Source organism: Siphateles boraxobius, unplaced genomic scaffold, assembly GCF_051911475.1.
Source record: "Siphateles boraxobius isolate OS27281-9 unplaced genomic scaffold, OSU_SipBor_1 24, whole genome shotgun sequence".
Classification (NCBI taxonomy): domain Eukaryota; kingdom Metazoa; phylum Chordata; class Actinopteri; order Cypriniformes; family Leuciscidae; genus Siphateles; species Siphateles boraxobius.
Window position 1 is genome coordinate 7122501 of NW_027508855.1, and position 19675 is coordinate 7142175.

General features: G+C 37.9%; 2 protein-coding genes across 4 annotated transcripts in view; both read left to right on the forward strand.

Moving 5' to 3' along the window:
- The window catches only part of rasl10a (RAS-like, family 10, member A), a 19643-nt gene extending 10805 nt beyond the window's left edge, over nt 1-8838 (forward strand). For both annotated transcript variants that reach the window (XM_077240544.1, XM_077240545.1), the window contains 2 exons: nt 4428-4552; nt 6339-8838. In XM_077240544.1, the coding sequence (XP_077096659.1) occupies nt 4428-4552; nt 6339-6609 (396 nt within the window). In that variant the 3' untranslated portion in view covers nt 6610-8838. The remainder of the gene's footprint in view (nt 1-4427; nt 4553-6338) is intronic.
- A 2828-nt stretch (nt 8839-11666) lies between these two features.
- Nucleotides 11667-19675, forward strand: part of osbp2b (oxysterol binding protein 2b) — a 94740-nt gene continuing 86731 nt past the window's right edge. Inside the window, exon 1 of one of the 2 annotated variants that reach the window (XM_077241076.1) lies at nt 11667-12096. In XM_077241076.1, coding sequence (XP_077097191.1) covers nt 11792-12096 — 305 coding nt within the window. In that variant the 5' untranslated portion in view covers nt 11667-11791. Of the gene's footprint in view, nt 12097-14474; nt 14531-19675 lie in introns of those variants that run through there. The other variant, XM_077241078.1, reaches the window with a different exon arrangement.

Here is a 19675-nt window from a genome sequence, read left to right on the forward strand (position 1 = left end):
GAAAAAAAACGAATTTTAGTCTACTCCTTGATTTAAACTGTATTAAAGGTATGGCAGGCAATTTTAGAGAGGCTAGCAATAGCAAGCTTGCTTTGTAAGCATAAGATCCCACCCTCCCTTTAGAGCATCTCCAAAGCCACGTCTCCTCCAAAACACAGCCAGAGCAGATTCTGCAAAGCGCCACGAGAGATGCCATTAAATTACCTCATGTCTCAAAGCACATAACATAACGCAGATTAATTTCGGCATTGATAGTGTTGACATAGCACGTCACGGGTTGCCATCTTTTTCTTATGGTAGTTACATGGTGTGAAAGGACATAAGCTTTTTGGTTTGGTTCAGAAGGGAACTGTAAAAGGCTGCTGCTGTTTGTTTGTGGCGCTCAGTGTCTGTCTACAACTCTGCGTAGTCTTAAGGAACATGCTGATGATGCGTGATGTCTGCGCGAGCAGGTGCTCGGAGGTATGCAAATACATATAGGCAGGTAAGAAATCCTATCATTGCATTCGGACCGAGTGCTATGATTGGACAAACATGTTTTGGTTCTGAGACTTCCACAGAAGATATATGTACATTTTTGCTTTTTTATATGATTTTATTTATATTATAAAATTGTATTTTAAAAATAAAAAATATATCAAATGTAAAAAATAATATAAAAAATAAAACATTTGAATGTATGAACTATATTACAAATTACTTTCTTGCTCCTATTTTAGCCTAACAATAGTATTTCTCCGAGCTGTCCATTCAGGTGAACATCAAACACGCACACGGATCAGATCACATGTTTTCGTGAACTCACTTGGCAGCTTTCAGCAGCACAGTTACCCATTCAGCAATTTCTGGTGGACGTCTTCCAAAGTCCCAGAGATCTTTTTCCTTAAAGCAGATATCTTCCTTGCCCAGAGGAGAATGCTGAATCATGATGAAAGTGAATTTGAATGTGTCCTCTCTCTAACTCACTCACAGGGAAGATCGGCACTGTGGCTTGACAAGGAGAGAGAGACTAGCTTCTATTTTTAGCTTTCACAGGGATGACAGCGCATCTGAAACATCTAACAGGCACACCGAGGGAGCGTTTATGTCAGAACAGTACTCCACGGAAAAGACTGGAAGCTTTAAGGCTCATGTTTAATTGACAGGAATTGGTCTTGCGCTCTAGCTCCATAGTTAATGCCCAAAACCGGTGTAGATAATCTACCAATGATCACTGAGCTAGAACTCCTTGAAATCTTTTGGAATGTTGAGTTTGTGCTTAATAAGGTCTGAGAACTGTCAGATTTCCCAGTGGAGACGGAGGGTAAGGCGTCTGCTTTTGATATGCAGGAAATTGAAAAAGATGGAAAGGGAAAAAGACAGAGACTTCTTATTCAGCATCTAAGGACTAAAGCTAAAGACAAATTCTCTCCCCTCCTATATTTTTGGTTTTATAGAAGATCAGTCAGAAGCTGGAGAGTGTGATAAGAATGCAGAAAATTATTGTTTGTTGAAAAGTGAAAATTCTGTCATGATTTACTGTTTTTGAAAAGAAAAGAAAAAAAAGTCTCTACAATGAAAGTCAGTGAGGTTCAAATGCTGTTTTTGACCCATTATTGTCTACACATTATTTTGTGTTCTGCAGAAGATAGTCATACAGTTTTGGATTAACATGAGGGCGAATGAAAATGATGGTGAATTTTCATTTTCAATTGAAATATCCCTCCTCCCTTGTCGGTTTATTGTATAATGATTTGCCAGTGTGTTTATCTCCACGCCTGGTTGCTTTAATTTTTACACTAATGAGTCAGTGTGGATCTCAGTGCAGCATCACAGGGGTCATCTCTGAGTGTAAAATATTAGCAGTGTGCTGCTTTTCTAACATCGGTAAAGAATGAAGGTAATTGTTCCCCTGTCAAGATGAATGCGCAAACACTGTCTTTGCTACAGTTGACATTGATTTTCTTCACAAGCAAGATCAGCTTGAGACAAATGGCTTCAATTTGACTTCCCCCTCTCACTCGATTTTTCTTCTGTTCAACCCCAACACACACACCCAGGGGCGTGGTAGACGGGGGAAAAAGGGTACCGAGTACCCAGGGCCCGAGGCAGGGGGGGGGCCCTTAGAAGACGCCGAGCTGAAGTCAAAAGTCCGTCGAGGGGGAGGGGAAATACATTTTTTGATGAATAATTACATGGGCACATGAACTTTTTATAAATAATGATAGATAAATAATTTATAATAAACAATGCAATATTCCATTAAAAAATAAGAATATTTAGTGTAAAAAAAAGATCAATTTCATGGGGACTTTAATAACGTGTGACTCACATACAATCCGCGGCTAACAGTAGTTGAGGCGCTGCTGTACAAACAAATAATCAATGTCAAACAAAAGATGTTGCACATTTATTGTTGTACACTGATGGTGTAAATGAAAATTGAAATTGATATTCAGTTCATTTCATAAGAGCTCCCTGAGAAGAGGGGAAGGAGGGAGAATAGAGCTGAGGTCTGTGTGTCACTGTTGAAGAAATTTGCTTGATGTCCCTCATTCAGCGGTGATGTGTAATTACTGCGGGTAAATCATTACTATTCATTGGCTGCAACCTTACCAGTTCTCCCCTGCTCTATTGAACTAATGAGAATGGCCACTATAACACACGCACACACCCACACACCTACACACCTGACGTGAGTGCATGCTGTGCTCGCAATACCTTGGTCGGAGTATAGATAGCTTCCATTAGGAGCAAGGAAATTTGTTGTACAAAGAAATGTTATTCAACATAAATTTGTGCTATTTTCTTTACCTGTTAATGCCTTTCCTTCAATTAAAGTCACATTCAGTTATATGGGCCTCTTTCATCATTACCAGCAGAGAACTAGTTCTTCATTAATTAAAGGTTTGTTAAAAACCTAAATCATACTTTTTGCCTAGATTTTTTACACATTTCAACAACCTTTTATATTGTTTGGGCTATGTACTTTATTTCTCTCTTTTTTGGCCTCTTTCTTGAAATAAAATGTATTAACATCATTGCAATTATATTATAGTTATGTTATTTTCTTTAAAATGAATAAATATAAAATGTATCAGTAGTGAACACTGAATAGGGACCCTAAATCGGAGCTCAGCTTGTGTAAGGAGTACAAAAGGCTTGATTGCTTCATTTTGGTGAATATTTGCATACTTTTACTAATCCTCATCTAATCAATCTCAGCATGCTTTAAATTTGTGTTGCTATGTTTGCATCACTAAGCTTACATTAAAATGTCTGGCTTTGGTCTGCACTCTGGGAGTGTTCTGTTAATTCTGCTAAACTAAATAGAAATATGTTAGAAACTCATTAATAACTGAAATGAATTACCTGAAATTTATAGCAAATTTCAAAATGTAAAACTATAACAAACTAGCTTGTCATAAGCTTGGTTCATTCTGTCATTCATTGCGAAGTCTTGTATATGTCTGTACTACATTTCTGAGCCTTGTATCCTTGTTGTCCGTGTTTTGGTGGGTGGATTGAGGCTCCGTGGAACACTGAAACATTTGAAACAAATCTGCTGTATTGTGTCAGAACAGTGTAAGTCCAACTGAAACCTGGGCCAAACATGCATAAAAACACCTTTTACAAATGTATTGCAAATGTTTTTATTGAGAGTACAATCTTTTAAATTCAATTATCTTATCTAATAAGATTGAGGTGTCTATATGTTTTTGTCTGTTCTATGATTGTCTCAGCTAAACAGGCCAATAAGAAACTACCATTATTCATTTTAATTATACTAATGTCTAATTAAAACATCTACAAATGTATAAAACTGGTCAGAAATCAGGTAAAACACACAGACTCCTCATTTTAATGGGTTAATAGAGATCATCGCACCCAGTGGTGAACCATCAAAATTTATAAGTGTTTCGAAACGTTCCGAAGCAGCGTAATGAATCCCCATTTACTGAAATCACGTGACTCTGGCAGTTTGACACATGCCCCGAACCATTGATTCGGAACAAAATATTCATGAGGGTTTCAAAGCTTCATGAAGCAGTGTTTTGAAATTGCCATCACTAGTTTTGTTCTTTTGCCTGTTGCCCTGGATTTTTCTGTTTGCCTGTACCTTGGACTCTGTCATTGTCTGGACTGTTTACCCTGTGCTTTTGACCTCTTGCCTGTTTTGGACTATGATTGTGAATTATCCTTTCAATAAAGTACTACGTTTGGATCCTCAACCCGTGTATCTCAGAGTGGTACGTGGCACAACCTTGCTAGACTGTACAGTTACGGTTTCTTGACCTTAAATGTTTTACTGCTATGTAACCTAACTGCAACCAAAATGTAGCATCGTGCAATGTGGTAAAAATGGTTTATATTTGATTGGAAGTTATTTGTACATTGGCCTCGTAACATTGCAAATAAACAAGCAATTGTCTGTTTGTTTCCATCAGGAGTGGTTGGATGCGCGGTGTAGAGGAGTCCGCAGCGCTAACGCCTACATTCTGGTCTATGACATCTGCTGTGTGGAGAGCTTTGAGTATGTCAAGATGATCCGACAGCAAATTGTGGATAACAGGTATGACAGAACTCATTCGAAAAACTGAAATTACCCACCTCAAAGAATAATAGAGAATGATTATTATGTTATAGTAGATCCAACAAAAAGACATTCCCTCTGTTATTGTTAGAACGGGACCAACTATGGTCATTAAAACCATTTTTACTCAGCTCAGTAGCACATCAGCAGAGATTAATGTGACTGTATCAGCTGCAGTGACAAACTACTGATTGGTTTTGATGTTTTTAATAACAGTTGGCCCTTGTTTCCCCCGCTGATGATGAGATAATGAGGTGACATTTGAGAATATGGTTGAGTGACAGTTACAGAGCATAGACACTGTCACCATTCACTACAGCTGATAAGAATATAATAGATGCCAGTGAGAAAATCGTTTTACATATGCAGGTCGTGTGCCCATAAATTGTGTGCAGCATCATGTTTGCATAAAGGCCTTATGTGAACTGAATGAATGACAGAAAATGCAACCATCTCAACCCTTCACACTTTCCCTCGCCCACAATATCAAACATGCTTCACGTTCTCACTGCATTTGCTTTGAAAACATTTCTTAATGCAAAAAAAGTTCTTTGGACAATTTTTAATGATCACTGTATTCAGTTATTGGTTCTCATATATATTAATATATATATATATATAGAGAGAGAGAGAGAGGGAGAGAGAGAGAATGCATGGAAATGTATGTTGAATGTATACTCAATATACTGTACATGCAGCTGAGGTAGAAGATTTCTCAAAAGTGCTCTGACTGAACATGGACTTGATAAACAAGCTTTGGGAGATAGTGAGGGTGTAGACAGGGGAGTCATACTGAGAAAGCACAGATAACCCGTATAAAGGGGATAAATCAGTGTAAAAACATGACACAAGCAGCCAGAAACAGGCATGAGGGATTGGTGTGTGTAGACTTATGAAGCATAATGGAATTGGTCTGTCTGACAGATTATTCTCTTATTTTGTGCTGATATTACTCACTCAGATTCTCTTCTATCTCTCTATTTTTACACAAATATTGAAATGCATGTATAACAGCATACATCCTCAATATTTGACGGAACTGAAATGAGCAGAATCGGAATAATAACAATAATAGTATTTGTTTTAATATGAAAATGAATGAGATGGAATGGTCTTAGGTCCTCAATTAAACTTAATGTGTTAAATTAAACGTATTAAATATTTATGATATGCAATTTGCGTACACACGGTGCCATAATTTGTTATTCTATAAAGATACCCAAAGCCTATATGAATTGGCCAGACATTTATTTCGACATTTATTCATATATCCTTTTTTTTCGAATCAAATGAGAAAGTACAACCTCTCAATTTCATTTGATCTCCTTGTGCACCAGTGAATTGCCAATTAAATTTATTACACTTTTTTTCAATTGAACAAAATGCACACACGCTTGCCTTTGAAGCCCCCTGAACATGAAACGCTTTCATTCTCCATTATGTGTGAGTGTGACCTTCAAGCAGTCAAGCGAGAAAGGACACACATCATGCATTCTCCAGCACACATTATGAGCTCTGTGCCTTTTTTTGAAGAGAGTGTCAAGGAGCTTAGAGGCTTTTAATGTGTGTGTGTGTGTTTGTGTGTGTGTCCGTGCATGTTTGCTGAAGATGGTGTGCAAACATGAACAAATATTATGTTCAACATATAATGTAAGAAATGGATCAATACTCATTTGGTCGGTTTGTTTTACTTGATAATTCCCTCTTAAACCTTTTTTTCTATTGCTCTTCCCACCTCTCTGTCCTTCTTTTGTCTTTCCGTAAGAGTGGGCAGCAGTAGTGAGGTGCCCATCCTGGTAGTTGGCAGTAAACGGGACCTTCAGCGGCAGCGGTTCACCCAGCGCAGGGCCGTGTCTGTACTGGTGAAGAAGACCTGGAAGTGCGGTTATGTCGAGTGCTCCGCCAAGTATAACTGGCATGTGCTTCTGCTCTTTAAAGAACTCCTGGGAATAGCCGTGGCGCGAGGACTGCGCCCAAACCACACCTCTATCCGTCTCCAGGGGGCATTGCAGAGGAACCGCTGTAATGTCATGTGACAGATATGTAGCCTTTTTTTGAATTTATGCTTATTTAGGACCAGTTTGTGTTTTCAGATTTTTCTTGTTTTCTGATTTAAACTGGTCCGAAGTCAGTGTACTTAAAGTCAACTTTGCTGAACCACGAGGATGGAGCTTTGGTGATTAGCTGACTAAACTGTCAATCGAAATGGCTGGAATACTACCACCTAGGGGCCTCTGTAACTGATGCATTCGTCTGATACTACTGATTTCACTTTTCTCCAGCATGCTCTAACAAACTGTCAGGATGAGAGTGAGATATTGGATTGGTCTCAAACAGAGTATAGTTCATTTCCCCTTACTGCTTTGATTTAGATTCAGATGCTGTGTATTCCAGAGTGACAGTTTTTAACGGCCATTCCCTGTGTAGTAAATCACTGGTCCACCTTACAAAGACCCAGCAAAAGTGTGTATAATATTCGTACAGTGTGGTTGGGGTGACATTTTTTTTTTAAAACAGCTTTCTTTTTAATGGCAAAATGAATGGTTTTAATTCTTTCTGATGAGTTGTCCTTCCATGCACACCACTCCAGTTCAGTGTTTTGTCCCTTGGTTGATGTATTAACAAGGGAACAGATCCCTTCAGAACTTTGTCTGCTATCCTGGACTTCCTTAAATCACGCTGAGCTATTTCAATCAGACAGATGTAACAACGGCAATGAAGTTCTTCTGTGGGTTCACAATCTACCTGAGTGTGGATTTGTGAAGGCCGTAGTCAATAACTTAACACTTTTTAGCCTTATGTGAACATCAAAATGCTTTCTCTGAAGCCCAGTGATTAGGTATATGCCAAAACATATACTATATATTAACTGCATTGTAATTTACTCACATATGCCCTGCCAAATCTATTAACAATGGCAAACATCCTACCTCCTAAATATAGATCATTGAAGAAATGAGGCACAACATAAAGTCTTCCTCTGGCAGGATATTGAGGTGTTATGTACAGATTTCAGCAAGCATGTACACTGGCACTTGAAAAAGCTGTGAGAAGTGATGATAAAGCTAACAGATCCTCTGGGGCTTCCCTAAACCTGAAGATTTCTGCTGATCCAAGATGCAGAGGAGGCTTACGTCTTTTACTGCAGTGGACTGCAGTCTTTATGGCACAATCCACATCCTCTCTGGAGTATCTGAATGCAGAATACATTAAAGTTAAAGTTGTTCGTTCGGTGTCCGCAATGAGATTCAGGTTTTTTTTGGGGGCTAGTTTTTTCTATGCTACACTCTTCTAGCGTAGAGAACATGTATACGTTTGGCCTGAGCTTCATATGTACTAATATAAAGAGTGTTCTCTGGACATGTACTGACAGTCGCCACGAATGATTGGTTGTCTGTGTGGAAGTGTTGATTCAGAGCTAGAGCTGTCGCACTGCTGCACCTAATCTGTTCTGGAGCTTTGGCGCACGGGTGCTGGAGGTTTATTAGACAGAAAATTGATGGTCCCCGAATGCTTTCCTATTTTCCTTAGACATATTTTCATACCAGACAGAGTGTGCAAAGGAGAAAAATCCCCTCGTTCCTCGCAAATGCAACTCTGACAGCCATCTATGCACTTGTACACATCTTACATGACTTGAGCTGAGCTGAGAACTTCTGTCAGCAGATGGAAGCATAAATAAGATAGTAACTTTGGTCGTCCTTCAGACTTTTTTATCATAAAGAATCTGTTTTCTGTTCAATGGAGCTGCATGCTTTAATTGGCAAAACCTAAATCATTCAGGGGTAAATTGCACTGACGTATACTGTATGTACCAACATGAGTGAGTACAGGCAGACCTTTGTTGCAGAACTTGAGCATCGTTTTCTTCTTTTTTTGTATAATGTTAGTGTAAAGCTTAGCATGTAGTTTAAGTGTAAGTGATGGAGATGCAGCCCGGTTAGTGTTCTAAAACAGCAGAGAGGGGCTCATACATTCGCATGCCACACAGTTTTATGGTTGTGGACTGAGGACTAGACAACATGTAGCAGATGTCATGTTCTTGTGGAATGTGTCCTGTGCTAGTAATGTTAAAGGCTTTAGACTGAACGTTCAGACATGCTGAATATGGATTCTCTTGGTAGGACTGTCTTTGTTTGTTATTTTTTGTCAATTTGTTTTGGATTTTAAAGGGCTACCTGCTTTTTCTAATATGGAAACAAATGTTGTCTTTTTAGTAGTTGTAATGTTTCATCAATGAAAATTTAATAAACCCTTTCAAACGACGTCTGAGCAATTCCCTTATGTTGAATATGTTATACATCACTCATATGTGTCTGATATCCCCAATCGAAGTGCTTGTACTATATTTGAAGCTCTGTGGCGACATCAACTGGTGAGATCCCAAAACAACATGTGATTGAAGTCTGCCGTACCTATTCTATAAAACATAATACAAAAATATAAAATATTATATAAAAATATAAGTTAGCACAATACTTACCTTATTCACAGTTTATACTTAAGACTCACGCTGGTAAATATGGGAATGACATAAATAATAAATATTTACTTGCTTACAGAGAATTAAAAGTAGACACTGTCCCACATTTCCATGATGTCAATTATTAATTTTTTTTGGTCATATTAAAATATTTAATATAACACATTAAATAAGGTGTCCACATTACACGTGCACTGTTAACCTTTGCTGTAAAAAAGGCCAAATACTGACGGTATCATACCATTTTCCATTAAAACAGTAATATACCATAGAGAGAATGCATTCTGGGTTATATTTGTCGTTTTCGAGAAAGTAGCCTACAGGAATATACTGTGAATTAACAACGCTCGAAGTCGACACCAAGAAGCGTTGTTCCAAATCACATCCTATACCCTCATTCACTATTCCCTACATTAGTTCACTAATACAGTCCACTGAAAAGAAGAGAGTGAATTCAGACACTGATGAACACCTGACAAGCAGAATCACTGAAAGACAGAGAAACAAGAACAGAAAAAAAGAAACACAAGAACTACAACTGACTTCCAGCTACACTGAGTGTGAAACCAGTTTAACATTATTTCTTATACATGTACAAAAGTACTTGTTGAGAATTAACAGATATTTAGTTGTTGATTTTTTTTAATGAATATAATAAAGGGTGTAGTCACCATGGTGGAGATAGTATAAAACTCCCAGCATGCACTGAAGTATGAATAAATAAAGAAAACAATTATTGCCACCATTGTTGAGAAATGTGTGCTGATTTTTGATATCTCTGTATTTCTACAAGACAGTGTAGCTCTGTTTCTTTGGTTGTGTATGATGTGTTCAAAAAATGGTCACTAACTGATTACTGTATTTTCACTTTTGATACAGGATTAAACTCATTGGAGTCAACTCAATGAGATCAGTGAATGAACAGGCTATATGATGATTTTGTCATCATTATCAATATACAAACTGCATTCACAAATCATATGTGTGTGTGCAGAAGTGTGGCTTGCAAAAACACAGTTCAAGCAAGAGAAAAAAGAATGTTAAAAAGGCAAGGGTCAGGATCCCAACTAAAGCAAAACACTGATCTCCATAATTGTAACTTCAAACCAGACATTTTCAATGAAACATCTCAATAACAACTTCTGTAGATGTATGACAGAAATAAAGTCAAACTGATTAATAAGTGAAGTAATGTGTAATGTCTGGAAGTCAGTTGAACTTCTTGTGTTTCTCTATTTTCTGTTCATGTGTTCCTCTTTCCTTCAGTGATTCTGCTGGTTAACAGCAGGTGTTCATCACTAATGCTCAACAATCACTTACATAATCAATTATCTCACTGCAACACTGCATCAATGTTACTTTTTACACTTTGTAGTGTGGATTTTCCTGTGGGGCTGAAAGGGTTAACAGTGTAATATAAAAATACACACCCACGAAATGTATTTTAACAGTAATAAACTAAGTTATAAAACAGGTATATACTGGCAACACTGTTGCCAGTAGTTAACTGTAAAAAAATGTTTGGGTCAACATTGTGCTAAAGAGACCGAGAAACATTGGTGATATGCTGCATGTTGATTTATTTAACAGGCGTTGACTGTGTTGCTGGTCCAGTAGAAATCTCTTTATTTACAATATTTTTTAATGGTCTCAAATGAAATAAGTTCGCAGTAATATTTTGATCACATTATTAGTGCATTGTAAATTTTAGTTAATACATTTAAACAACAGTTGGTCAATTTAAGGCAGTCGGTTTCTGCAAGTGAAATTAGTTAACTTGAGTTTTAAGTTTTAAGTGCATGGTATTTTTCACAGTAACATACTGTAGATTACAGTAAATGACTACACAATTAATAGTAAATTACTGGCAAGTGTTGACAGTATTTTACTGTAAAAAAAGCCTGGTAAGGTCTAACATTGTGCTACAAATACAGAATTGTTCCGTTCCTAACCTAAACAGTGTTCCAAAAGCGTTTGTATCCCTCCGCTTGTTGACACACACACACACACACACACACACACACACACATACAGTTCTTCAGCAGTGCAGAGTGAATTAATGCGAAACTTCCTTTCTTGCAGTTAGTCTCAGAATGAAGGGTGAGCGTGTGACCGTCCCGTATTGAAAGATGGAATGCTCATTCCTTCGGTCAATATTAAATATAATTTGTCCAATATTTTTGTTCACACAAGGTTTTCTCACTAATAGAAATCAAATCCTGGAGTGGAGCGAAGCGATTGAGTGATAAGCAGAATTAAAGCTTTGAGAGGAGTCACCCCGCTCCACTTAGGCTGTATGGTTCCAGTCCGTTTGGCTTCTTGTTGAACTATTTTCCCTGGCGAGAACTCACTGGAAAGATTTAAGTTAATTTAAACAGCGGAGCTAGACTATATAGCCCTGCAGCACGTGATATTTACATGTAGCCTACATAACCTTAAATAAATTAAGTATAGAAAAGGTGTCTACACTAGAAATCAATTTTAATATACTTTATTATTAAAGATTTGCTTTAAATGCGACCAATTGTATGAGTAATAAACTCTGGAGGTATGCCTGAATGTAGTGCGCGTTGATTTCAGAGCGCGCGCTCCTCTCGTGCCGCCAGTGGTCGTCGCTCCTGCTCGCCCGCTGTTCTTCCATCTCTCTATCATCAGGGAGAGTGTGCTGTTTCTCTCTCCCAGACCCAGACCCTCCTCCGGCAGTCCGTCCATCTCGGCGCATCGGCGGACAGTTTATGGGGAGAGTGGCCGCTCCCTACAGCGGCCCCGGCAGGATCGTGTCCTTTCTCTCAGCAGTTCCTTCTTGCTTATCCTGCAAACAGCAGCAGCGGCGGCGACATCATCATCACTCTGCGGCAGTGGACCGGGGCAGAAGGAGGATGAGCGAGCAGGGCAAGAGTGGCTCGTCCACGCCAGCGAGCGGGACACCCGCCCCGGGCTCCGACACGTACAAAGGCTGGCTCTTTAAATGGACTAACTACATTAAAGGTTACCAGCGCAGATGGTTCGTGCTCAGCAATGGACTGCTGTCCTATTACAGGTAATACGCGTTGATACGCATGGTCTTGTTTATCATGCACCTGTGTTGGTGTCATTATTACAAGAATGCATATTTGCACATAATTGGGTTATACAGGCCTTTTTTAGTATTCTTTTTTTTGTGGCCGACCAGTGTAGGGATCTGTCATGTCAAGGCAGGTCATGAGAGCTGTCAAATACACATGCGAACAATCAGCGTACTTCATGAGCGCGTCTCTAGTATAGACAGATGCTGCTAGTCCATCCCTCAAAACTCTCAACTCATTTTGCCACCATGTGTTTCTTTTAAACCAGTTCCTCTAATTTCATTATGAACGGATAAACTACTGTCTAATAAATGATAACAGTACGCTGTGTTTTTATTAGCGCGTCAGCTAGCGTTCATGCTAACGTCAACGGATATTCTCATACAGCGATCCTCTGTGACGCTTATTTTATGAGAGTAGTTGCACTTTAATATTTGTCAACCGACTTCTCCGTGTGTATGTGGGCGTGTCTTACAAATTCCGGTCAAATCATATTTGTGGCTTGTTTTTATGGAGAAATTGGCAGCCAGTAAAGTTAGCCTAATTTATTATGCTCCGAATTCAGCTTCTGGGCAGCTACAGATGTGGTAGCCAGTAGTGTTAGCTTTTAGCCAACCATACACCAATTCAGGACACTTTCTTAAAAAATGTACCATGGTAACCAGTTTCCCTTTAAAATATAACAAAACAACAATACTGTAAGTTAGTCAAAAGTGACTTAATTAAAGTGAAAGGAAGAATCTAAACGGTTGTTTTTCGAGGATCACACACACACACACACACACACACACACACACACACACACACACACACACACACACACACATATATATATATATAGTTGGGAAAAACACATTTAGGTCATTGTGTTGGTTTTTTTGTTACATCATCTCGAATGACAGGGGCTGAGATATCTGATGACGTGAAGCCTATGTATGCATGCAGTGATACTCTTTAAAATTTAAACCTCCCTCACATGTGTCACCTGTGAACTCAGGCAGTTCCACCTGTTGTTTTAGAGGCCCTTGAGCCAGCAGTGGTAATCATGTTTCATCTCCCTGTGTATCAGGAAGACAGGAGGATCACATGAGTTAACTGTCAAAGAACCTAATTACTACGGTCTTTTAATTGCTTGATTACCACAGCTAGGTCTGTCCCATAAGAGAAGCATCTAATCATTTAGTCAAGCAGAAATATTGCCCATTGAAATGTGAAAGTGATTGCTCATTATGTATTTTGTATGACGATATGCATACAGGACAATGTTAATATCTCTTACCTGAGCTATGACGATTACAATTGTCATAGAATGTCCTTTTAGTGGTGATTCTGCAGTTTCTGAAATATTGCATAACAGTGGCCTTCAGATTATTTACCTTTTTAGCAGACTTTATTGCCCTGTAGCATGTTGAAAATATTAGTAGATAGACCTCCTGGAAAGATGTATGATAAAAATAAAAATAAAAGTATCGCTCCTTATCACAACTACTGTAAATGGAAGTCTCACCTTGCAGTCCTTGCATTTACAAGAACCTGTTTGTTTATTGTAGAATGTGCTTTTTAGTTAGCTGGACCAGCCGGAAGTTTTTTTTAGGCTGATTTAAGGTAAAGAAACAGAATGTATGATAATGTTGTTGTTTATTTCCAAAATAATTCAAAACAGTTTTGAAGATTTTGGTATTTTCCTTTTCAGGTTGATACATAGAACATATGCTACCTTGAAGTGCAACTGGGAAACTTATACCTCAGGGTCGGGCGTTCTTCATTATGACGTCATGCATTCATGTCGGAAACATAACATGGAAGTAGTCTAAACTAAACTAAAGAAATATGTTGTGAAGAATAAACCTATATATCTACGTTTGAATTCAAATTCCAATTAACATTGAGTGATTAAAGGGATAGGCTTGTTCACCCAAAAATTAAAATTTTGTCTCACCCTCATGTTGTTCCAAACCTGTATGAGTTTCTTTCTTATGTTGAACACAAAATAAGATATTTTGAAGAATGGTGGTAAGACAGTTGGAGGTAGCCATTGACTTCCATAGTATTTTTTATCCTTCCATTAACGTCAATGGCTACCGTCAATTGTTTGATTACTAACATTCTTTATAATATCTTCTTTTGTGTTCCACAGAAGAAGAAAACTCATACAGGTTTGGATCAACATCAGGGTAAGTAATTCCTTAATTTTCATTTTAGGGTGAACTATCACTTTAACATCATGCACTACAGTCTTGCTTTCCACTCACTGATCTCTATGTAGATACAGTATATTATATGATATTATAGGTCAGTCTCAAAATCAACATGTTTCCACCATGTTTCAAATCAACACAAAACTGGTGGTGCAGAACAGAGACTGGATCTTAAACCTTCAGATGACACACAGCTCATATCTCTATCTCTGTAAGTTACCGAAAGTGAAACCACACACAAAATCCGCAACACCTGGAAGACACACGTTTGTGCAGCGCTGAGTGGCTCTTTTGCACTGTATAAAGTGACAGACAACTAGTGGTCCAATCCTCTTCCGTGTCAGCGCGCTTTCCGAGAATGCGGTTGCGAGTCCTGAAAACGTACAGGTGTGAGTTCTGTTATAGAATGCGGTTGTCAGGACCGTAAATAACTCACCGGTGTGTGAACGTAACCATATTAAGGACTCAAAAAAAGGACTGAGAACCGTATTCTGTTGCTGTGTGAACGTGTCCAAAGGTACGAGTTTCACAGGTGCAGTTAAAGGCGGCATAAAGGAATTTTGGGTAACACTTTAGAATACGGTTCCTTCGTTAATGAATAACTACACAAGAACCAACGAGTAACACAATATTAACAATCTAGTTACTATTATTAACTAACAAGAAACTCTGATTAACAAACTAGTAAGAAATAGCGCACAGATGAAAGTGGAAGTTCACTATTAACTAATCAATAACTACTATTTTTTTATGCTTCCCAGAGAACTACTGAAAAAGTTTATTAACAATCTAGTAACTACTATTAACTAAAAAGAAACTCTGATTAACGAATTAGGAAGTAATAGTGCACAGATGAAAGGGGTATTTCAATAACTATTATATTTTTTATGCTTCCCAGAGAACTACTGAAAATTTTCATAATTCATACAAAACTAATCAATAACCAATGCAGGATAAATGACTAGCACTACATTAACATTTGAACTGCTACTGTAAACGAATACACAAGGTTGTTTACATTATCAATATGTAATAGCACAGAAGACTTATGATTTGGGAAAGCTGTTAATAATTGGCCTATGCTGTCTATTTATCAACTGAATAATGTGAATAATGTTAAAGAAATGAATTTTTAAATACAGTAGTCTGGACCTTACTTGTCCTGTGGCCAATTTTTCGGCATTCCTCTGGACTGGTATTGAATCACTAGAGTCACGGTGACGACTGGAACATATTGAGTCATCAGCCATCCAAATACCATATAGAGTGAATTTATTATTTAACTTACCTCACAAAAAAATATGTTTTTATGTATGTCTCCTGGCTCATATGTGTGTGTGTGTGTGTGTGTGTGTGTGTGTGTGTGTGTGTGTGTGTGTGTGTGTGTGTGTGTGTGTGTGTGTGTATCTTGTGAGTGAGAAGATTCTACACTTTATTGGCTTTTCATTAGTAACTACTGTAAGAATCATGGGAACAAACTAGTAATGACTCAAGGGTTACTACATACTTCTATGGGAATTACTAATTATTTGGATCCGTATTCTAAAGTGAAGATCATGGGAACTAACTAGTAATGACTCAAGTGTTACTATACTTCTAAAGAAATTTTCTAAAAGTATACTAAAGTTCACCAAAAATCTCAAACGCTTGAAATGACTTTTGTGTTTGGTTGCACAAATCATGACTAGATCATGTAATAACACTTGAGTCATTACTAGTTAGTTCCCATGATCTTCACTTTAGAATACGGATCCAAATAATTAGTAATTCCCATAGAAGTATGAAGTACCACTTTCATGTGTTGAAGTGTTTGAGAGGCTTTGTGTTGTCAGAACTGTATTGTTATCAGATGGTCATGAGGGTCATCATGATAGCGTCATGGAGCAGATCTGTAGTCAAGCGGCTAATGAAATAAGGGGCAAAGGCTCTTGTAAGAGCACTGATCCAATGCCCATCAATCCGTATCTCTAGTGGGCAGCCCCTGTGAGCCTACTGACTCTTCACACAGTGGGCCACAGCGTTGCCACCCTCTGGAGAGTCTGAAGGGAAAGCAACACTGCTGACTGTGAAAGAGAAGAAGCATCTCTCTTGCTGCTCTCCTCTATTAATAGTCTATTATGGTGGAAGGTGATTGCAGTGGTGTAAAGCTAGATCTGCTGTCATCGGAGAGGTCTGGCAACCGTGCGCACGTAGCCAACACAATGAAGTGTCTGGATAATGTGCTGCGCTAATGTCTGCCAAATCAACATGCCAAACACGCCGTTACAGAGCCAGAAAATGTGCAAATATGTTTTAGAACCAGTGTATGACAACAGTCATTAGATTATGAATGGTTTCTTAATAATTCCTTGGAATGATTGGAAAAGTAACTGTTCTAGTTAAAGGGATTGTTCGCCCGAAACCTACATTTCTGTCATAATTTACTCACTTCTCTCTTGAAGAGAGAAAATAAAATAAAAATTAGTAGAGGAGACTTCTGGGCTTATGATATAGCAAAGGATATGATTTAGATGTGAACTTGTATCCCTGGCCTGAGTATATGCACTGCAGAATGCACCATTGCTCAAATACAAGAGATGTATATATTTTTTGCCTACATTTTTATTAGTCCATTAGTGGTCAATATATTGCACGTCAAGCGAATGGAAAGATTTGTACAACTCAGGCAAATCTGCTTCATGCTGCATGCGAAATATGCACAATTACAACATCACAGCACTTAAATGCAGAGATCTGCCGACTCAGACTCTCTGGGTGGCCTCTGTATCAGCAGTTTCTTATTTTCAGCTTATATTAATCTAACGGGCCCCAAATGGTCATTTTATAAGAAATCCACATTAAAACATTGTGCAATTGAGCCAATACAATATTCTATTGATATAGCACAATTTTATTTCTCACTATATTTCATTAAATATTTCAGATCATTGTATCAATATTCTTATCTATTTGTAATGTATATGTACACTACTGTTCAAAAGTTTGGGGTTGGTAAGATTTTTTTGAAAAAAGTCTCTTATGCTCAAAAGTTTAATAAAAAATACAGTAAGGATAGTAATATTGTGAAATATTATTACAATGTAAAATTACTGTTTTCTATTTTAATATATTTTAAAAGGTAATTTATTCCTGTTATAAATGAATTAAAACAGAATTTTCAGGATCAATACTCCTGATCAATAATCAATACAGTCTTCAGTTGTCGCATGATGCTTCAGAAATCGTTAAAATTGTTTAAAACGGTCTTTGTTTTTTGTGGAAACCGTGATTAATTTGTTCATTTTTTTTTTTTTTTGATGAATAGAAAGTCCAAAATAAAGTTTTTTTGAAATGTAAATCTTTGTAACATTTTAAATGTCTTTACTGCCACTTTTGATCAATTGAATCTGTTCTTGCCGAATAAAAGTATTAATAAAAAAATAAAAAAACTTGTTTATTTATTTTCCAAACAAGCTATAATTTTACACTTGCATTTATGGTTTCTGTTTTCTGCCCAGTATGCCCATCATTTTTTATTTTGGCTAAGAACTTTCTTTTCTGTGCATCATTGTCTTTATATCATTTCCTATGGTTCAGTTAGTGAAGAAGCTGCTTAGTGGGGGATGAGAAAGTACTGGGAGTTAAAGCCTGCTGACTCTCCTCTAACAGCACAATAAGCTCATTATTTTTTTCCTTAATCAGTGTTTCTCTATATTGTGGTGCATCGTAATGCATTCAATCCATTGTGCCTATCCATCTCTGAACTCATGTGTCTGTGAGTCATGCGAGCGTTGTTGAGAGGATGCTGCTGATCTCTGTATGCTCACATTCACACTTTCTCTTTCTCTCTCTGGGCTCATTTCAATGGGCCAGATCGAACTGATCTTGCTGTCATATAGACTTGTCGATCATTACTAAGAGACACATTAATCAATGTGTACTTTTGAAGAACTCAGCTCCCTGTAGTGCTGTCACACTGAAGAAAATGCTGAGGAAGCTTTGGATTTGTTCTGCTGATGTGTTAGTTTTACCCTCCACCACACACAGCTCTATCATCTGCAGTGCTAAAACACGTTAAAGTGTAATGGTCTGCGTAAATTGCAGTTGGTCACAGTACCTCCCCCTCCTCCTTCCCCTCCTTGTGATAAGTCACATATCTTCCCCTCCTGTTGTTTTCTTCTTATATGCTGCCTGCTTCCTTTTATGCATGTTTGATTTCTTAACATACTTTTTGATCTTTATTATGTTCTGATGTGCTTATTGCAACCAATTGCAGTGAAAACTGTTTCAGTTAATACAGACTGTTTAAAAGGATTGTCATTGAGGCTGCCCGAATCTGATTCAGGGTGTCGGACGGTATCTGTTTTTTTAAATGATATCAGTCTTATTAGGATGTTTTTGGAAGCTGATAGATACTGGTGTTTGCTTAGACCTTAGAAATACCCTAGCAACCTTTCAGAACATCAAGGCAACCGCTTCTGGGCCCCACACACTGCAGATAAATTCGGTTGTCAGTTCACCTTTTAATCCTGTTCTGTACAACCACAGTTCAGTCATTTACGGGAGATGTAATGGAAGTAGCAGATAATGTCTTTTATATTGTGACATATGGAACATCTGAGTTAACGGATTATTGAAAAGGGAAAAAAAATCCATATTGTGACGTACGTACATATGAGGAAAAAAGAATGGGATTTGATTGTAACCATCAGTTATTGATTGGATGGAGGCAGATTTAAGAGGACTAAATGATTGGAGAAGTCTGGCATACCAGAGAGAAGTATGTCATTTAACTGGAAGATTGTATAGTCAGATGAGAACAATAATTGGTATTAGGCAAAACTTGTAAAACAATAATCAGGTCATTAAAACAATAATTGCTATTAGGCTAATTTTCAGTTTTTAGGGCATCTCTAACTCGTTCGCTCCCAGACAGTGCTTGACCTTCTTTTGCAATGAGTGCTAAGATCGCTCATTGCAAAAGCCATGGGAAGAATCGCTTGGGAAGAATGTGGTCACATGATCTGAGTGGAGGTTGTGTCCCTCAAGGGTTTATGGGAGGTTAAGTGAGAAGAACGGGGTGTTTTGGAATGTCATTCAGACTCTTTGCACGATGTGTTCACTGACACTTGCACACTTCCTTCAGTTATTTTTGGACTAGATGCATTTTCCAGTTTGAGTGATTGTCAGTCATTGCCGAGTGTGTGTTTGTCTCTTGCATGTGAGAAACTACTTTTTGCAATTTTTGTAAAATTATGAGAAAAAAAGTTGCAATTACATTTTTATTTTGTGGCAGAAACGAGCTTCCATACTTTCCCATCCCCTTTTCTCAGTCTTATTTTTGCCACTTTCTTTTGCTCTCTCTTCCTCCCCCTGG